Source organism: Quercus robur, chromosome 4 (assembly GCF_932294415.1).
Source record: "Quercus robur chromosome 4, dhQueRobu3.1, whole genome shotgun sequence".
NCBI classification, from domain to species: Eukaryota; Viridiplantae; Streptophyta; class Magnoliopsida; order Fagales; family Fagaceae; genus Quercus; species Quercus robur.
Window position 1 is genome coordinate 12,222,658 of NC_065537.1, and position 21,333 is coordinate 12,243,990.

Below are 21,333 nucleotides of genomic sequence, written 5' to 3' on the forward strand. Positions count from 1 at the left end.
GAAAATACATATATGATATCGATGTCAATCTTAGTGTTAATGTGACATAGATAGAACAACAACCTACCCACCCCACAAAAAAAAAGAAGAAACCTTGGCAATGTCTTTCATTTTTATGGGATGTTCCACCCTATGAGAATCTGGTATTTAAAACTTTTGTAGAAAATTCAAGATGATGAAGCCACAAATGTTTATTCAAATTTTTATCAGTTGTACTTATTGACTTCTCCTAGATGCAAACTTTGAGTCAAGCCTATAGTAATAACATGTGTTGTTTTAGCAAATATACTACTCACATATGAGGAATTGAACAATATGTCAAAGAAATCGAATTTTCCACAAGAAATGTTTAAAAAAACAAAAAGATATATGATATCTATGACTAAGAAAATTGCACATTAATATGTGGCGTAGTTGAAAGGTGAAGATTTATTTATTATTTATTATTCTAATTTTTAAAGATAAATACCAATTTCATTAAGCACAAACAACACTAACATCCTTCCTCCATACATCCTGAATAGATTTAGGCAGGGAGTTCATATTACAACAATTACAAGGAAAGGTGTAATTGACAATTCTCTACTCAATGCCATAACAGAAGTGGTTAAGCTAGATAACAAAGGATAATTATCCTCTCTATAACATATCATCTGCCCTAACAGAAGTGAACAAGCAATCCACTGAAAAGAACGTTTTGAGTCTTTTAGGACTTAGGAATAATTGCCCTAAAGCCATTTCATCCAAAAGAAAATGGTTGGTTTTTTGGTAAAGGCAATGGTATGCTATCATTTCTTAACATAGATAGCACATCTGACATTGTGGGCCGATCATTAGTATTATTCTGTATACATAGGAGACTGATATGGATCCATCTCAGTACCTTAAATTGGACACATGAATCACTAATTGATGGATCAATTAGCTCTTGCCCTTGACCTTCTTGCCATAAATTCCATGCCTGAGAAAATCATTTACAATATTAGAAGCACACATAACAATGAATATAAACAAAACCCAAAGATTAATACTAATTGACATACGTATTCTACTAAATTGAGTGTGTAGTCAACATGGTAGAAGCTGTTGTTTTTTCTACCACTCACAATTTCAAGCATCAAGACTCCAAAGCTATAGACGTCAGACTTTATGGAGAACACGCCTTCCATGGCATACTCAGGAGATATATAACCACTATATCAAAAACACAATAAATATTTCATTTCACAAGTGATTGAATTGAGCACATGTAATAGTAAGATTAAAATAGGACTTTAATCATCACAAGTGTAAGAGTATATTATTAACTTACTCTGTTCCAACAATTACATTAGTGTTTGCTTCCAATTCATCTGGTTTGAAAATTCGTGCTATGCCAAAATCAGATATCTTAGGATTCATGTTTTTGTCAAGGAGTATGTTTCCGGCTTTTAAATCTCTATGAATTACTCTTGGTCTTGAGTATTTATGGAGATAGAGCAGTCCTTGAGCAATTCCTTCAATTATATTGAAACGTTTTTTCCAATCTAATAACTTGCTTCTCTTTGAGTCTATCAAATATAAACAATGAAATAGATGTGATCAATAATCTAGTTTCTAAAAAGTGATATAATAAACTTAATTTTTTTTTTTTTTTGGAAAAATAAGTAAAGGAAGTACTAGATAAAAGTCAATGTTTTTCTTACCAAATAGAAAGCAATCTAAACTTTTGTTGGGCATGTATTCATAAACCAACATCCTCTCTTCTCCATGAATGCAACAACCAATAATTTTAACAATATTCACATGTTGGAGTTTAGGCATGACTATCAACTCATTCCTAAACTCAGGTATTCCTTGTCCTGAATTTCGCCCTAATCGCTTTACCGCTATCATTTGCCCCCCTGCCAATTTTCCCTGATGTGGTGATTAAAAAAGATTAATTTAGCTTAGATGTAAGTTACTCAAAACTACTTGATGTAGAAATTTATTTAGAGGTGACCTTATACACAGGCCCAAAGCCTCCTTCTCCAAGCTTGTTTTCTAATGAAAAATTGCTTGTTGCAGCCATGACACTTGTATAGCTAATTACACTGAAACGAGCTCCATCATTCCCATCATTTAGAATTTCATTCATGTTGATAGATGGGTCCAAGCTCAATGAAGCAAGCAATCCATTTTCACCGTTTGTTTCATCACTCCCTGTTTAAATTTCCATAGAACTAATTTGCATATATCATATTAATAAACAAGAATTGGAAAATTTAAATATTATATATATATATATATACCTTGAATTACAACTGCTCTCCGTTTGAGTAGATAACACAATATGCAGAAAACAATCACGAGTAGAGCAATGGCTTTGAAAATTGCAACGCATATCCACTTCTTTGTTACTATACCTGGTCATATATAGCAGTGTTAGTAATCATCATATAAGAAAATATTTTCTGACTTTGATCCAAGTTATACTTCATATCGAAAATCTACAAATACAAGGGAATGAAATTTTCTTTTTCTTTATTTAAACAAAATTGTGGAAGATGAATACCCATACGAAGGGATAAACGAGTGAGCATAATTAGCAAAAGAGATCCATCAAAGGGATCATGCAAAGTTCAGATCCTTCAAACCCAAAACTTAACTAAAAAGGTGTAGAAATGCAAACCAATTAATATAACATATTATGAAGCTCCAATCTAACCAATTTTTGAAATCTTTAACAGTTTGTATTTGAAACCTCAGTGAAAGAGAAAATTAGACATATCTTAGTTTAGTTAGTTTTACTAATGGTTTAATTTTAAAATTCTTGCCCTAGATTCATTTTTTGTTGCTTCTGTAATTTGTGTAATCCCAGAGTACAAGGCACATAAACCTTGAATAAGATCCATATTTAAGATTCTTAGCCATGACTAATTTCTGTACCATCTATATATAAGCAACAAACATTTTTCCAGTAAAACCCCAATTAAGATAATTAAGATGCAATACACATGGATATCTAGCTAGGGAAAAACTTAGTGTGTGTATATGTAGAGAGAGAGAGAGAGAGAGAGAGAGAGGGGGGAGGGAGGAGAGATCTAAGCTGCTATTTCTTGATCAAGAAGTTTAAGTTTGGAGAAAGCTCGATCTGAATCTGTTTGTGAACTGAGGAAATGATTGAACATATCTAAATCTGCTGTGATGACCCTACCTGCATCGTCACAAATTATCTATATATATACACTTAAAAGTTGCACTATTCACAACCCAGATTCGAAGTTGCTCAAATTCAATGACTCTTGCATTATTGGTAATTTTCCTTACATAAATATGCACAAACTTAAAAGTTGCATTATATAAATATATATATATATATATATTTTTTTTTTCTCAAATTCAATGACTCTTGCAATGTGAACCTTCTTTCTGTGGAAACTAGGAACCTTGAGGAATTGAGTGTATCACCTGATTTAAGATTATTCACATTTACGCAATGAGAAGAAGTATACAACAAGCATGAGAAAAATAGAATGAACACAAATTTGAGAGTGGTTATCATGTTGTTAGCCAGTAAGATAGAGACTAATGACTTTTCACTTGTTTGCTAATTAGTAGCTACTTATATGCTCATGCCAGCGTATAGCGCGGGTCTACAAGGAAACAGAGAGATGCTGCCTGCTAAGGTCAAACACGTTAGGCGGTCCATTGAAAAAAGACTTTTTTCTTTGGAGAAACATTAATGAAAGAGGACTGGTTATATTGAGACATAACAAAATTTATTAAAGAAATAATTTCATTGGTTAATGAACCATGCATAGACACAAAAGTATCAAAGGTTTGAATGACTATCACAAATCTGTGGTTGGATTATTTTACTAAATAAGTATGCTAAATAAGTGTGCTCCGACACTTCATTTCACATTGCCTCTTTATCTTTTTTATCCCTTCTTAAAAATTTAATGTAATATGATTTTTTTTTTCAACCATCTATTCTATTAAAACTCTATATTATGGGTTTTGGGCCCCAGTTGTCACAAAATAAATCAAATTTTAGTCAAGTAATTAATTAATTATGCTCTTGATTGAACTGATTTTAACATATCATATAAGCGCAGATCACATATGACACCAATATGAAAACCAATGAAAATTGATGAAACAATCCGTTTCACAATTAAAAAAAAAAAAAAAAAAGAGAATGATTTAACCTAAACAATCCTCAAGACAACATATCCACTAGAATAGAATCGAAGTTTGTACAATAGATTTAACCCTAAATCTAGTGCTACCTCATTTAGTACTTATTAGTGTGAATGTAATTCTGAAATTCACGGATTCTTCTATTTTGGATAGTTGCAGACGAACTCTCCTGTTTGTGACTTCGAGATCTACTCTCAAAGATTTAATTAGTAACTATGTTTAGCTAATTTTAGAAACTTCGCTCAATCATTAGATTTGTTGTTTGCATGTAATTTCTAGTTGATGCTTCAAGAGAGCTTGGAAAAATCCAGATCTGGGCAATAACAATGCTCTCTTGTTTGTGTAAAAGCGTGCTCTAAAATTTGTATTTATATATACTTAAGTTCCATCAAAACCCTAGATGGTTGAAAAAAGAAGTTGAGAATCCAAACTACTTGAGTCTTGATCGGTTGAGACATGCTGTTCGATCGGTCGAGATAAGTGGTTTTTGACCTGTCAAGCTATAGTTGAAATGCAATCTTGCAAGGGTACCTTTTATGCATTCTTGATCAAATATTATCTAATGTAATTTTATTTAGATAAACTAAGTCTAAACTATTACAATTGTTCATGGTTAACAATCTAAAAATGTGGACTTTACAATATCATTAGACGTTTTTTATATGCCTTAACATATATATAAACCCCCTTTTACATTGTTTATAATCATTTTATTTTTCTATCATAATTGATGTTCTAACAGTCCATCCATTGGAATGTTTAAATGTATAGTTTGAGATATGAATAAATGGAAAATAAAACCTAGCTCCAAAAAACTTTGGGCTCCTGTTATTTCAACAGTGTGACTTACTATATTTCACTCTACAATAAAAACATAATTGTACTATAGACTATAGGGTTTATTTAATTGTACAAGATATCCTGTGACTGAAAATTCATTTGACCTATCCATAAAATATTCATAGTGAAATAAAGATAAAATAATTTATGATCACTTTATTATCAGTATATCTGAAATATTTGAGTTCATAATTTAATTTCTTGATTATTCCTATACTCTTCAAATTTCATTTTATTAAATATATATATTTTTAGTAACCCCTTACTAAAATGACAAGATATGATACTCTAAATAATTAAATCTATGTCAAGGGAATATTTCTTATCTCTTATTGAGATTATAAATTCACTCTTAAGAAATGATTTTTCTACAATGATAGATGTGATTACCCAACGTATTAAGGTTTTAACTTACATCTCACATTTGAGTCCGTGATCCTTAAGATTAAAAGACTTTTCTCTTTAGCAATTATTAGTTTAATTATTCAAGTAACAAAAGTTTGTAGAACAATCAATTAGATTGGTCCAATTCAATGTATTCTAATACATCCATATATCAATCAATAATCTCCACTTCCATGATCAAGGTAGAAAATCATGATTAATATGTTATACTCATGTCAAATAAAATGTTTGATTTCATCACTTCAAAATAAAGTTTATATGTCACAAAGGAATTGTGATATAGATCTTCAATATTCATAAAATGAGTATAGATAAAATAAAAATATTAAGATATACTAGCTTCGTCACATGCGCTTTGCGCATGTAATGATGCTTTTTTTTTTTTGGTCTAGTGTCATAATTTTTCCTTTATCTCAATTTTTAAATTATGACACAACTCAAAAATTAAATAAAAGAAACTGGAGAGTCTTGATAAAGTATAAAAAAAAGAATAAAAAAAAAGTTGGAACGTTGTCTTGAAGGAAATATATAAAGTGGACTGAGATTTTTTATTTTATTTTAAATTTTGGATAAGTTTTTTTGTTTTTATTTTTTATTTTTTTAAGACATGAATTAGTAGGAGGGTGTTCTATTTTGTAGGCATCTTAAGTGGAGTTGGAGATATATTTTTACTAGGTTGTCCCCAAGTTTTGTCCCTGTTAAACGTAAGGTCTAGAGGTATTTTTGAACCACATACAAGTCCAGTCCAAAGAGAGGAATCCTGTTATAGATATTATAGATATGTGCAAATATACTGATATATAGGATTTGAAATGAGGTGTAAGGTTGAATTTATTCAACCATCTAATTGGCTTTATTCCGTGCCAAATTTGCTTGTAATTCAGCATTTAGTAACCCTGTATTTAGGTGGGTTTGTTGTAAGGGTAGTGAGTGAGATAGAGTGAGATAGAGTGAAGTTTGCTCAAGAGCGTGCAAGAAAACAGAGACTCACGGCTGGGACTCGCGGGTGGACTCGCGGCTGCAAGCCGCCAGAAGCAGCACACGTGCCAAGCATGCTGGAAGATGAACAGTCATGCTAGCTGGAGCACTACAGGACAAAACAGGACAACTGGCCATACGGTTAACTCGCGACTGGATCTCGCGACTTGGTCAAGCCGCGAGTCACCCCTGTTTTGTAAAACCTGACGTTTCACATTCCTCTCCCACTCCAGTATAAATACCCCTTTTACCCACGATTGAAAGAGAGCTTCCAGAGAGAATTTTGAGAGAGAAACCCTAAAGAAAAACTAGATTGCTTCACCCACAATCTATACCTTAGAATCTCTTCAAATTCCCCTACTCTCTTCCTCTCCATTGTCAAATCCTTGAGAGGCATTATACCAAACCTGGTTCTCACCATCATCTTCACTGTGAGACAGTTGTTTGGATTTCTGGGAAGCAGTTAGGAAGGAGCCAATCTTCATTGGTTGATGCTACGGTCTAGTAGCGGAATCCGGGAAGCTAGAAAAGAAAAAGGTTCAGCGCAACCTCGTTGGAGTAAGAAGCTTGGAGGGCTTAGGTGCACTGGGTAGATTAGGCTTGCAGGGTCTATTGCTGTCCTTGTATCCCAACTGTATTTTCTAGTGGATTGATTACCGCTTGGAGGGCGGCGGAGAGGTTTTTCGCCGAGGACTTCGGTTTCCTTTTCGATAACACATCGCGTGTTGTCTTTGTGTTTGCATCTTCCTTCCTCTCTATCTTTGCCTTTATATTATCTGCTGTGGTTTTATTTGATTATGGCTTAGATAGTTTTTAACCAATTTCATATTATAGCATGTGTTAAGTTTCCGCACACTAATTGTTTGACATATTTCTTGTATTGGTTAAGTTGTATTTTGGGGGTCTAAACGTTCAAAGGTGTTTTGTACACGTTTTTGAACTTTCAATTGGTATCAGAGCGGGTACACTTGTTGTGGTTTTATTACCTAAGTGTGATCCCAGACCCCTGAGTTGTGGTTGTTGTTTTGGATTATACCATGCTGAATTGTAGCTTAAGTGTTTGTGAAAATGACTCTATGCATATGTCTGAAAGGTGTCTTACTGATGATCTTGTAGAGTTGTTAAAAACTAAGAAACATGCTAGAGTTATTGTTCACATGCTGGAATATCTTGAAAATCAGAATCTTGTCTTACACAGTAGCATATCTGAATCTAAATCATTGATTAAGAAATATAAAAGAAAGAATAGAATGTTGTGTGAGATGATTGAGAATCTGAAAATGAAAAATCAATCTGAAAGAAGCATGAAAACTGATGATGAGTTTGTGTTTGAAGGTCAAGAATGTCTGTCACATATGAACCTATTTGTGCATACCTCATTGAAGGTGTTTAATGCGTGTTTGTGGTATCTTGACAGTGGGTGTTCTCGCCATATGACAGGGGATAAGTCACTGTTTAAGACACTCAAAGAAAAGGTTGGTGACTATGTGACATTTGGTGATGGAAGTCATGCTCAAGTTCTAGGCAAAAGAACCATTGAGATACCTGGTTTGCCTATGTTGAAAGATGTGCTGTTCATAAAAGGGCTGAAGGCGAATTTGCTGAGCATTACTCAAATTTGTGATGATGATTTCCTGGTACAATTCTCTAAGAAAGGATGTTTGATCATCAATGAAGAGGGGATTCAGGTTTTGGAAGGAAATCGGACTACAGATAACTGTTATGGAATAGTTCCCACGGCACCAATATCGTGTAGAAGTGCTCGGGTGGATATGTTGGAGCTGTGGCATCACAGATTTGGGCATGCCAACTTAAAACAAGTAGCAAAAGTCTCCAAACTTGAAGCAGTCGAGGGACTTCCTATGTTTGGAAAAGTGAAGAAGACCGTTTGTGGTGCATGTCAAATGGGGAAGCAAACTAAGGCAAGTCATCACAAGGTAAATGTGATAGCCACCTCTCGATGCTTGGAGTTACTTCATGTTGATCTAATGGGGCCCACCAGAACTGAAAGCCTAGGGGGGAAGAGATACATTATGGTTATTGTGGACGACTACTCAAGATACACTTGGGTTGAATTCCTTAGAGAAAAATCAGAAGCTTGTGAGAGGTTGGAGATTCTGTGCAAGAAACTACAAAACAAAAAAGGGATTCCGATAGCCAAAGTTAGAAGTGATCATGGGAGGGAATTTGAGAATGCAAGATTCGAGTCCTTTTGTGAGAAGAATGGAATTAAAAGAGAGTTTTCAGCTCCCAAAACTCCACAACAAAATGGAGTGGTAGAGAGAAAAAATCGTGTGATTCAGGAGATGGCAAGAGTCATGTTGCTTAACAAGCAAATACCGCAAAAATTTTGGGGAGAAGCTGTCAACACCTCGTGCCACATTGGCAATAGGATTTTCTTTCGAGTTGGTACAAAGAAGACTACATATGAGATATGGAATGGGAAGAAGCCTAAAGTGAAGTATTTCCGGGTATTTGGAAGTAAATGCTATATCTTAAATGATCGAGAGAATCTTGGGAAGTTTGATGCGAGAAGTGATGAGGGTATTTTTCTTGGCTACTCTACTACAAGTCGAGCGTATAGAGTGTTTAACAAGAGAACAAAGGCTGTGATGGAGTCCATAAATGTCAAGATTGATGATGCCTTACCTAAGGTGGAAATGATTGATGATGTAGAAGGGCCGAGCACCAAAGAGCCTGATGTTAAGGTAGAAGCTTTGGATATAGAAGGTGAAGAACCTATACCAGAAGTAGAATCGACTCCCATCAACCCAAGAATGGAAACGAGGTCGATGTCTAGAACTTCAAGTCCTCTTACTCCTCCAGAAGTTCATCCTCCTATCTCTCGAAATGATGAAGTTTCCACTTCAAAAAGGCCATCTTCAAGAGTTATCAAGAATCATTCGGAAAGTAATATCATAGGATCTCTTGATGACGGTCTTCGCCTCAGGAAAGGAAATATTCTGCTAGCCAATCATGTAACATATCACTGTTATCTTGCACAGTTTGAACCAAAAAGGGTTGAAGAGGCTCTTCAAGATGAGAATTGGGTTGAGTCAATGCATGAAGAGCTGAATCAGTTTGTGAGGAATGATGTGTGGGAACTTGCTCTACGGCCTGAGAATGTTCATGTTATAGGCACAAAGTGGATTTTTAAAAACAAAACTGATGAAGATGGAGAGATAATTCGAAACAAGTCTCGGTTAGTAGCTGAAGGATACACACAAGTAGAAGGAGTGGATTTTGATGAATCATTCGCTCCGGTGGCAAGACTCGAATCCATTCGAATCCTCATGTCCATTGCGTGCACTTTAAATTTCAAACTTTATCAAATGGATGTTAAGTGCGCTTTTCTGAATGGATATCTAAATGAAGAAGTATTTGTTGAGCAACCAAAAGGATTTGAGGATCCTCATTTTCCAGATCATGTATTAAGATTGAAGAAAGCCCTTTATGGCTTAAAACAAGCGCCTAGAGCCTGGTACGATCGTCTTACACATTATCTTCTAGATAGAGGTTTCAAGAGAGGGTACGCCGATCGAACTCTGTTTGTCAAAAATGATGAAGATTATCTCCTTGTGGCACAAGTCTATGTTGATGACATAGTGTTTGGGGCAACTATCGAAGATCGTGCTACTGAATTTTCTGAGGAGATGAAGAAGGAGTTTGAGATGAGCATGGTGGGGGAGCTCACATTCTTCTTGGGTCTTCAAGTCAAACAACAGAAGGAGGGTATATTTGTATCTCAAGAGAAGTATGCCAGAAACATTGTCAAGAAGTTTGGACTAGACTCCAAAAAAACATGCCTCCACTCCCATGAGCTCTTCCACTAAACTGAATGTGGATTCGTCGGGAGTTGAAGTAAGTCCTACATTGTATAGGAGCATCATAGGGAGTTTGCTCTACCTTACAGCCAGTAGACCGGACATTGCTTTCAGTGTAGGCGTTTGTGCCAGGTATCAAGCTAATCCAAAGGAATCTCATCTGACTGCTGCTAAGCGAATCATTCGATATGTGAATGGTACTGCAAACTATGGTCTGTGGTATTCAAAAGACTCAAATGCTTGTCTTGCTGGGTATTCAGATGCTGACTGGGCTGGCAGTGTAGACGATCGGAAAAGCACTTCAGGCGGCTGTTTTTATCTTGGTAACAATCTTGTCTCGTGGATGAGCAAGAAGCAGAATTCAGTGTCTCTATCTACTGCAGAAGCAGAATACATCGCTGCTGGAAGTTGCTGCACTCAGCTTCTTTGGATGAAGAAATTACTTCATGACTATGGAATTCCTCAAGAAACGATGTGTGTCTTCTGTGACAACACCAGTGCTATCAATCTTTCCAAGAATCCTGTCCAGCATTCAAAATCCAAACACATAGAGATACGTTACCATTTCATTCGGGATTCGGTAGAGGAAAGAGTTGTGTGTCTTGAGTTCATACACACCGACAATCAAAAGGCAGATATCTTCACCAAGCCTCTCGATGGTCCACGGTTTGAATCACTCCGTAAGACCATTGGTGTTGGTACAATTCCTTGACTCTCTTGTGTGTTGTGTGCTTCACATATTTATAATATGATAAGTCTGTCTGTGTTGGGGCACACACCTCTTTGAGTAGCTCTTTGTGCAACATGTTTCTTGTTTGTTTGTCCATTTGTGAATACTGTTGCTTCTTTTTATGTTTGTTCAATCTTTTTGTTTCTTGTGTCAAAAATCCAAAAATCACAAAAAAATTAGAAAATCAAAAAGCTTGATTGACTTTGTTGAGTCTTGTCTCAAAACTTGTTTTGCCTTGTACATTTGTGCTAATGGCTTTGTGCATTTTCGAGCATTGCTTGTTTCTTTGCACTCATACCTCTGTGGGAGAAATCTTGAAATCTTTGTGATTGTTGTAAATAGATCTTTAAACTTGTCATGAATGATTAGTGAATGGTTTTGTTGATCTTGAGACATGCATAGACTTGTGTCTATATATCTTCCCACTTTTTATTTTTGTGTTGCTAAAAAGAGCTCACCAAATGTAAATCTCCAAATGAAAAGAGATATTGAGCTGCAAAAGCCTGTCGCACATTCTAGTATTTGACTAGGAAAAAGGGTAAGCGACCTTATATTAAAGTGAATGTTTATTCAAAAAAGGCCAAAGGCCTGTTCTTTAAAGTGAAATGTCATATATCACTCTCACAATGAGAGATGATTGCCTCAAAATATCAAAAGGATCAAATGTTATGATTGAAAGTGGAGTCAAATGATAAGTTCCAAGTTATGCTATCAAGTTGTGTGGGAGGTCATATATACATATTTCTATAATTGAGATAGGTCACTTGATCTAGTGCTAATTGTGTATGCCTTGGTTGAATTGATCATTGAAGCTTCACATTAGACAAAGGACTATCTCATTGTTGATATCCACACACAACACACAAGTTTATGTTCAATAAATGCCATATTCATTTGTGTGATTGTACTTGATGAAATATGTTTTCATATGCTCAATCTTTGTTCATTCAAGCACAAAAAGATTTTTGAGTGTTTTAGGTGTTTTTGGAAAGTATTTTGTTAAAAAATCTGAAAATTTCAAAAATCCAGTTTTGCTCTGTTTTGGCGGCTCCGTCGCGGGTATGTCAAGTCGCGAGCCTCAGTCGCATCTTCGCTGGTCATTTTTGGCGACTTGTTCGCGAGTGGAAGGTTCAGTCGCGAGGTTCACTCAGAGATTTTCGCGGCTCAGCTCGCGACTCACTCGCGGGTAGACCTTCTAGTCGCGAAAAACACTTAGAAAATTTTTTCAACTTTTTGTCCTTGAGTGTTTTGGCGGCTTGATCTGGCGACTTTTTGGCGACTCGTTTCAGTCGCGAAAATCGCGTGTTTTGGATATACAGGGGCAGTTTTTTAAACTTTTTATTTTTCCCTCGATCTTTTTGTGACTGTTCATTGTCTTTCTCATCTGCTCTTACACATTGTCACCGTGCCTCCATTTTCGATCTCCATTACTTGACTCTTTTCAGCTCAAAATCGTCGACTAACAGGTATGGTTTTCTGTCCTGCACTCTATTTTACTTGTTGTTATGGTTTTCCCTCTGGTTTATTCACATTTGGTTGTGATTTTGTGATGGGTTTCTAGCACAACTATTATTCTTTGTCCATGCTTCGCTTGGATGCTTGTGTTTCTGTTTTTGAGCTAGTTTATTTTGGTGGTTGTGTTCTTCATCATGTGCTTAGCTAGGGTTAGCTATTTTTGTCTGATCTGCTGTTGATATCGTGTTTCACTATGATCCTGTGTGGTATCATGTTGATGTGTTGTTGAATTTGGTCCTTTTTCAGCTGATTATGTGGTTCTTTTTGGTCTCCCTATACTGTGTAGTTCAAATTTGGGCCATTGGTGTCCCTCATTGCTATTTTCTGACCATTCTCATCCAGCTATTAGGGTTTCTTCATTGTCCCTAAAATTCCACTAACCCACTGCTAATTTAGTCTGTTGGATTGTGTTCTGTCATTTCCTTTGTTCATAATGCAGACTAATCATGTCACCTTTCAAGAAAGCTGCTGTGAAAGGAGGTAGTTCCAAAGGGAAGGAACCAGTAATTGATGTTGATGATTATCCACCTCAGCCAAAAGGGACTCGCTCTTCATCAAGGAGATTCGATCCCAACAAGTTCAGATCATATGCAGCCTATCAGTCTTATGAGAATTTCTTTCTACATGCCACACCATTACTAGAAAGAGCTTTGGATCAGTCCTCACTTCATGACACTGACATTCCAAAATGGTTTGCTCACAAGGATTGGAATTACCTTCTGTCTGATCCGGATGATGTGTATGAAGAGTTGGTAAAAGAATTTTATGCTAACGCAATTGTGGAAGGAAATGAACTTAAGTGCTGGGTTCGGAACAAGAGCTTTTCTGTCTCTCCTACATATCTGGCAGAAATTATTCACATCAACAGACCCATTTTCCGACATTCACCGGTTTATGATGATCTCTGTCCTGATGAGGAGCTTCTCAAAGAAAGTCTTGGTCAAGACTTGAAGTTCTCACCCAATGGCAAATCCATCAGTGTTTCCTCCCTTTCTCCAAAACTGAGAGTGCTTACAATTGTGATGTTTCACAATTTGTACCCTTTATCAAGTACTGGGTATATGAACCTCGGACGTGCTTTGTTTCTTCATGATCTAATCTCTGATGTGGAAATAGACATCTGTGCTCATATCTTTCATGTTCTGCGCAAAACGGTTCTTCGAAATGAGTCTCGGATATGCGTTCCTTTCTGCAGTCTCATTTCACGGATCTTGAAGCTCAAGGGAATTTATCCAACGGCTGATGAATCTCCTCTCTCCAAACCAAGTCCAATCAACATGCGTACATTCAATGCAAGCGTTGGAAATAGTCGGAAGAGAGCCAAACCAGAATCTTCTGCATCTCACAGTGACTCTCAGTTTAGCACTCTCTCCCTAGATGAGAAACTTGGTCGCATTGTATCCTCTGTCCACGAGTTGAACACAAAGATGTCTGGACTCACAGCTTCTCTACACCATCAAAGCACTCAATGGGATATGAAGTTTACTTCTCTTCAAACTCAATTGGATCAAATTCAGAGAAAGCTGGAAGAGGATGACTAGCCTATTCCATGACAAAAAGGGGGAGTGATAGGCATGATCGGAGGGGGAGAATATTACCTAAGGGGGAGTGTCTTTACATTCTTCTTCAGTTTCAATTTTCTTTCTTTAAGTTGATATATTGTGTTTTGTAAACTGTTATTCAGGATGTTTTTGTGTTTGTACCCATGTGCTTTTGTAAGCTTTTAGGGTTAATGTTTTATGCATAGTTTATAGGCTTTATGGTATGTACCTTGCTTAATGCAGCCTTTATGCTTTGTTGAAATCAGTACTTTTATCTAAATGTTCTACATTTTGGTTTATGTACTGTCACTCTTGTGCCCTTGTAGGATTGTTCCTAGATGCATATGCCTTGTGTGTTATGCATTGGTTGAGTGTTGAGCATACAAGTGTCTTGCCTTGTGCTTGTTAACTTGTATGTCCTTGTGTTCATTCCAAGTGTGAATGAGCACTGTGATCACTACCTTGTGGTGTTCACTTGGTTGATCAAGCCATGGTTTGTTTATTAACTCCATTTTTGCTTGATCACATATTGCCTGTTTCATATGCATTTATAATTTTCTGCTTACAATGATCATGGTGTATTGTTGTGTTTCAGGAGTATTATGTTCATATGATTCAAGTGCTTCACAGCTTCTAGAGTTAGGTGTGAGTGAGTTTTGTTCAACTGTTCCCAACTCACATGTTAAGTCTAGAGTCTGTTTTAGGGTTTTGTCACGGAATAGCCAAAGGGGGAGATTGTAAGGTTGAATTTATTCAACCATCTAATTGGCTTTATTCCGTGCCAAATTTGCTTGTAATTCAGCATTTAGTAACCCTGTATTTAGGTGGGTTTGTTGTAAGGGTAGTGAGTGAGATAGAGTGAAGTTTGCTCAAGAGTGTGCAAGAAAACAGAGACTCGCGGCTGGGACTCGCGGGTGGACTCGCGGCTGCAAGCCGCCAGAAGTAGCACACGTGCCAAGCATGCTGAAAGATGAACAGTCATGCTAGCTGGAGCACTACAGGACAAAACAGGACAACTAGCCATACGGTTAACTCGCGACTGGATCTCGCGACTTGGTCAAGCCGCGAGTCACCCCTGTTTTGTAAAACCTGACGTTTCACATTCCTCTCCCACTCCAGTATAAATACCCCTTTTACCCGCGATTGAAAGAGAGCTTCCAGAGAGAATTTTGAGAGAGAAACCCCAAAGAAAAACCAGATTGCTTCACCCACAATCTATACCTTAGAATCTCTTCAAATTCCCTTACTCTCTTCCTCTCTATTGTCAAATCCTTGTGAGGCATTATACCAAACCTGGTTCTCACCATCATCTTCACTGTGAGACAGTTGTTTGGATTTCTGGGAAGCAGTTAGGAAGGAGCCAATCTTCATTGGTTGATGCTACGGTCTAGTAGCGGAATCCGGGAAGCTAGAAAAGAAAAAGGTTCGGCGCAACCTCGTTGGAGCAAGAAGCTTGGAGGGCTTAGGTGCACTGGGTAGATTAGGCTTGGAGGGTCAATTGCTGTCCTTGTATCCCAACTGTATTTTCTAGTGGATTGATTACCGTTTGGAGGGCGGCGGAGAGGTTTTTCGCTGAGGACTTCGGTTTCCTCTTCGATAACACATCGCGTGTTGTCTTTGTGTTTGCATCTTCCTTCCTCTCTATCTTTGCCTTTATATTATCTGCTGTGGTTTTATTTGATTATGGCTTAGATAGTTTTTAACCAATTTCATATTATAGCATGTGTTAAGTTTCCGCACACTAGTTGTTTGACATATTGCTTGTATTGGTTAAGTTGTATTTTGGGGGTCTAAACGTTCAAAGGTGTTTTGTACACGTTTTTGAACTTTCATGAGGAAATCTAAATAAAGATAGAGGCGGTCCCTATTGATTGATGTAAAGATAAATGATTCCACTTCTAATTTTAGTTAAATATATGAAAATATAGGTATCAACATAGACTAATTAAATAAATTATGTAAAAACCTTTAGTTAAATAGTGATTGTAATCAACCTTTAGTTAAATTGTTAATTGAAAATTATAGCTCTTTTTAATATGAATTGAAGCCTAGATAGTTATATAGTGATTGTAATCAAATTTATTTTATTGTTGAATGATAGTATTTTTTTATGTACTTTATTAATAACTAATTAATAAGTAAAATTATCAAAGAAATAATTGGTTATATAAATTAGAACTAAGTGGAATAATTTATAATAAGTAAATATATAATATAAATTTAATGAAGATTTATACATGAGTTAATAATAATAATAGTAATAATAATGATCAATGCATTTAATTTTTATATTAATTGATTTTTTTTTTTCCGAAAAAATATTTATATGAAAAATGACATGTGGCAAGAGTATTGGCCTTTACCCAACTAGGTGGCAAATCTTAAATGATTCTAGAGTTTTAATAGATAACTTATTGCTAACTCGTGCAACACTCTGGATAATTAGAAAATATTAAATATCTTCACCTTGTTTAATGCAACAATGAGTAAAAAATAAATGAAAATCAATAATTCTAATTCAAAATAAAAGTTGAAAATAGATATAAGATTGGTTTTACATATAGCAGTCATCTCAAATATAATTTGATAATGAACTTTTTATAAGACGAAACAAAGATATACACATCTTGAAAAAAATCCGTATGCATATTTTTTCACCAAGCTTAAGCATAACTGGTATAGGTGTTTCTAAAATATTTACTCCATTTGATATCAAAATACTTAGGTGCCAAACATGAGAATAATATATGAAAATATTTTGATAGCATCCAATACCTTTAAGCTTTCCTTTTGCATTTAGTCCATCTATAGTTTGTATAGAAGTTTCAACTATGTTGCCACAATCCATGTATAGAAATAATAATACTAATCATGTAAAATTTCAGTTAAGATCATATATTTCCTTGGAAGGGCAATACTTGTTGCACATAGTTTTACACAAAGCCCATTTTTTAACTGAAATCGTGACATTAAGTCTTGATTTTTAAATTCAAGATTATGACTTTAAGTCACAATTTCAATTTAAAAATGAGATGTGTATAAAATGATGAGTATCGTAATAATATTTTTTAAGTTGGCAAGGATCTTGAGTCCTAATAAGACTTGGTCAACATTATGACCAAATTTACAGCCATACCAAATTAATAGCTGTATGTTTTTAGACCCCTTAAAGCATAAGCTGTTTAACCTAGTTATTTAGCCAAGTGATTACTTAGATAAATTATTCAGATCAAGGTTAACACAATCAAATCATATCATGAAAGTAATGTGGAAATATAAAGAACACACAAATAAGTGTGAGTACTTGTGGTTGTAGTGGATCAAGGAAAGAAGTAGTCCGTGGACTCGAAGTTGTCACGTGGTCGTGGTAGTAAGTTTTCTATATGAAGTAGTAATAGGATGTTAGTGTAGAACTTAGACTACTAACATCCTATTGCTACCTCGTGTAGAAAACTTACTACCACGACCACGTGACAGCTTCGAGTCCACGGACTACTTCTTTCCTTGATCCACTGCAACCACAAGTACTCACACTTGTAACTTTGAGACTCCACTTAAAGGTTTCAGATCTTCTTTAAGTTCTTTATTCAGCAACTGAAGCGATCACCAAGTTCTTGACATGAATCTTGATAACCCTAAGTGTGCATGAAGGTAAACAATTCTAGATCTCACAAGAGATTCAACATATAGCACATCAACAACCACTAAAACGTAACTAAGGTTTTTCCTTTTATACTTAGAGTAAAGTATAAAACCCTACACGTCAAACCGGGCTGGAGTTGAGTTAGAAATTCTGCAGAAAAAAATAATCTGCACAAGGTTCGATCGATCGAGCCTTGCAGAATTAAAATATACATGAATTCAAATCTAAAAACATGAACAAGAAGGAACACAAAACCAAAATATTCAATCACATGAACACAAACCCAGAAAAAACTTCAACCCAAAACTTCTTTATCAAAAACTAGTTCCCCCAACCTTTCTAAAACATTCTCCAAGCTTCCTCTCTCTTCCAAAACTCAAAGCTTCCTCTCTCTCTTCCAAAAAATGAAGATCTCTCTTTTCCAAAACACGTTCATGGCCAAAAGCTTCAAACTCTACTTCCTTGCTCATCGCCACCGCCACCATAACAACTAGTTATGGTGCTTTTTTTTTTTCTTTCTCTGATTGACTCATTCTCTTTATCTCTTGATTTTGCTCAAACCCAAACCCAAACCCAAATGCCTCAAGCTCCTCACTCAAATCGGTGCTTTGCCCTCTCTCTCTGTGGCTTAGATCGATGTCTTTCTCTCTTGGTGGGCCTTTCTGTCTCAGACCGGTGTCTCTCCCTCCCCGATTCCCCTTTCTGCTTGCCCCTCCTTGTTTCCTCCCCTCTCTACAATCTTCCATAGTTTTGATCCAGATTTAGAGAGAGGCTGAGATCGATGTGGTGGTAGTTGTGAAACAAAAATCGCTGGTGGTGGTCGATGGTTGTGAAGCAGTGGTCGGTTTGGCTTGGTGGTGGGTCGAAGGGTGGGTTTGTTGTTGGAGTGGGTTGTGGGGTGGGTTTGTTGATCATTGATTGCTAGGTTTGAGATGTTTTGGTGTTCTTGTTGGAGATCAGTTTTTGTTTGTGTTCTTATTTTAATTTTAATTTTGCTTTGTGTTGGTATGGTTGAGCTGGGTTTGTGTTGGTATATGTGGATTGATTTTGTTTTGGATAATTTGATTTATGTATATATACATAAATAGATTGATTTTGTTTGTACAATATTCATTTATGAATTTTCTGGGTTTGTTTTCTTGTGTTCTTATGTTTGATTTTCTGGGTTTGTATGATTTTTATTTTTGGGTTTGTGCTCTTTTGTCTTTTTGATGAAGAGGATGGCATATCTAAATTCATGTATTTTAGGTTCTAATTTTGTTTTTTTTTCCCTATTTTATTTTGTTAAAATAGATAAATTAATTTTCAAAATCAAAAGTTGATGTGAATGCTTATGTGTCTTTTTTAATAATTATTTTATACCAACGTGGCATTTTTTAATATTATTTTATTGGCCACATCATCATTTAATGTGCCAACAGTGCACTTCGTTTGTCACATCAGCAATTTTTGTTAAGTGAATAATTGTAAGGACCAAAATGGAACATGTTAATTGATTTAGGGACTAAAAGTGGTGAAATAAAAATATAGGGACCAAAACGGAAAAGATGCAAAATATAGGGACTAAAAGTGCATTTACACCTTTATTTTTTTTATTTTTTATTTTATTTATAAAAGGAATAACAAAAACAACCTATCATGAAATGTATGAATGTTATATAATGCAAATCATAGAAAAAAAAAAAGCAAAAGGAGAATGGTCACAAATAATATTGAGATAAAGTACAAGAACCATGTCAGAAAGACTTAATTAGATTGAACATTTTGCATCCAAAACCTTTTAGATGCAACTCTTGTATTGGAGTTATTATTCATATTATAATGATGAGCAACTCTAGGATTGGTATAAAGATTTAACGCCTTTACCAACTCACCAATAAGTACCATATGATCTTGTGCTTAAGGCACATGTACTTTTGGCTTATTTGCTCGCTTTGCAGCTTGCAACTTGAAACAATTTAGACAAATATACCCAATCCTTCCACAATAATGACAAACCCATAAAGGTCTATCATGCAACTTATCCTTAGGGAGGGTAGGATTCTTAGGCTTAGACTCTTTAAGATCAACCCTAATCTTCCTAGGAGGTGGTGTAACTTCTACTGGTTTGACAATCTCACTCTTGGGGAGCTCAGAAGGGGAAACAAAATATATGGAATGAGTTTCAGATACAGATTTTCAAAACCTAGACCAGTTTTGTCTAAGGGAGACTTTTGAATACTCAACATGTGATCAATTTAGAACTAGCAGACCTATTTGTTTGTTCTCTAGCAACAAATAATTCTAGTTCCAAATTCTTAACTATATCAAGCAACAGCATGTTTACAGTCTTCATATTATTAATCAATTTATTAGCATCAAACAATTTCAACAACAAATTTTTCTTACCAAGTTCAAAAGAAGCAATTTTCTTTAAACCTATGTCAACATTCATAGCATCCTTTACAACAACCTTGCAAAGCTTATTATAGGCTTCTTGCAAATCAGCATTCTTAGAAAGTTCCCTATCAGAAGGGTTCTTATCAATCACAACACTTTCATCAACTATAGCAGTAAATGTGAAAGTAATGAAGTTTCCATCCTCATCACTACCAGACTCATGATCAGAAACTTCATCATCACTAAGGGTTACAGCCATAACTTTACCATTTGATCTCAAGAATGTAGGACATTCTGATTCACATGACCATATCCTTGATAACCAAAACATTGTTGACCCATGGAATTATTTGAGGTTTGACCTACTTTTTCTTTAAATTTATCAGTATTATTCACTTTAGTGGGTTCATTCCTCTTAAAATTCCTAGGTTCAACATTGTTTTTACCTCTTGCCCTTCTGTTGTTGTTCTTAAGAAAGTTTCTAAAGTTCTTGGCAAGATATGCAATCTCTGTAGAGGAGAGTTCATCATCAAATCCATTACCATCAACATCATCAACTGACTTAAGAGCCATTGATTTGGATTTTTTTGTCTTAGGTAGGACTAGCTCATAGGACTGGAGAGATCCTACAAGCTCATCAACAGGGATGGAGTCCACAACCTTACTTTCACTAATGACAGTCACTTTGGGTCTAAAATCCTCAGTCAATGATCTAAGTATCTTCCTAACAATCTTAGGTTGATCATAAATGTCACCCAAATTATAAGCAGAGTTAACAATATCATTCAGTTTAGTATAGAATTCATCAAAACACTAATCATCAGACATTCTAATACTTTCAAATCTGGTAGTTAACTGCTGTAGTTTGTTAATTTTAACTGCTTTTGTGCCTTCACACACAGTTTGGAGAATATTCCATGTAGTATGAGCAACCTCAACAGTTGAGATCCTCTTGAATTCTTCCATAGAAACAACATTAAAAATAGCATTCATGACTTTGCTATTAAAAGCGGCTGCTTCTTTCTGAGAACTTTGCCATTTGCTTACAGGAGTAGTTGGTTTCTCCCATCCGTATTCGATGGAATTCCAAACTCTCTCATCAATAGATTTCAGAAATGCTTTCATCCCTACTTTCCAATAGGTATAGTTGTTCCCATCAAAGTAAGGTGGGATCACAAGAGAGTGACCGGGTTCCATCACAACAGGGATCAAGGATTAACTCTTAGATCAAAGGATCTAAATACACGAGCTAACCTACTTTGATACCACTTGTACATTTTTAGACCCCTTAAAATATAAGTTGTTTAACCTAGT

The 21,333-nt window shown here is 35.6% G+C and overlaps 1 protein-coding gene across 1 annotated transcript; it reads right to left on the reverse strand.

The window, feature by feature from the left end:
• Positions 1–1,308: 1,308 nt before the first annotated feature.
• Positions 1,309–21,088, reverse strand: LOC126721384 (G-type lectin S-receptor-like serine/threonine-protein kinase At1g11300). The gene is made up of 6 exons (XM_050424425.1): positions 21,067–21,088; positions 20,029–20,184; positions 2,271–2,384; positions 1,982–2,181; positions 1,686–1,896; positions 1,309–1,550 (listed from the first exon to the last, which is right to left on the reverse strand). Exons 1-6 carry the CDS (start codon positions 21,086–21,088, stop codon positions 1,309–1,311), a joined length of 945 nt encoding a protein of 314 aa, XP_050280382.1.
• Between the last annotated feature and the right edge of the window lie 245 nt (positions 21,089–21,333).

Coding starts and splice junctions, on each gene's coding strand:
- LOC126721384 (XM_050424425.1), bottom strand. CDS start 21,088: ATGGGAGAAACCAACTACTCCT. Junction 20,185..21,066: donor GGGAGAAACCAACTACTCCT/GTAAGCAAATGG, acceptor TTACTGCTATAG/TTGATGAAAGTGTTGTGATT. Junction 2,182..2,270: donor GAGAGCAGTTGTAATTCAAG/GTATATATATAT, acceptor AAATTTAAACAG/GGAGTGATGAAACAAACGGT.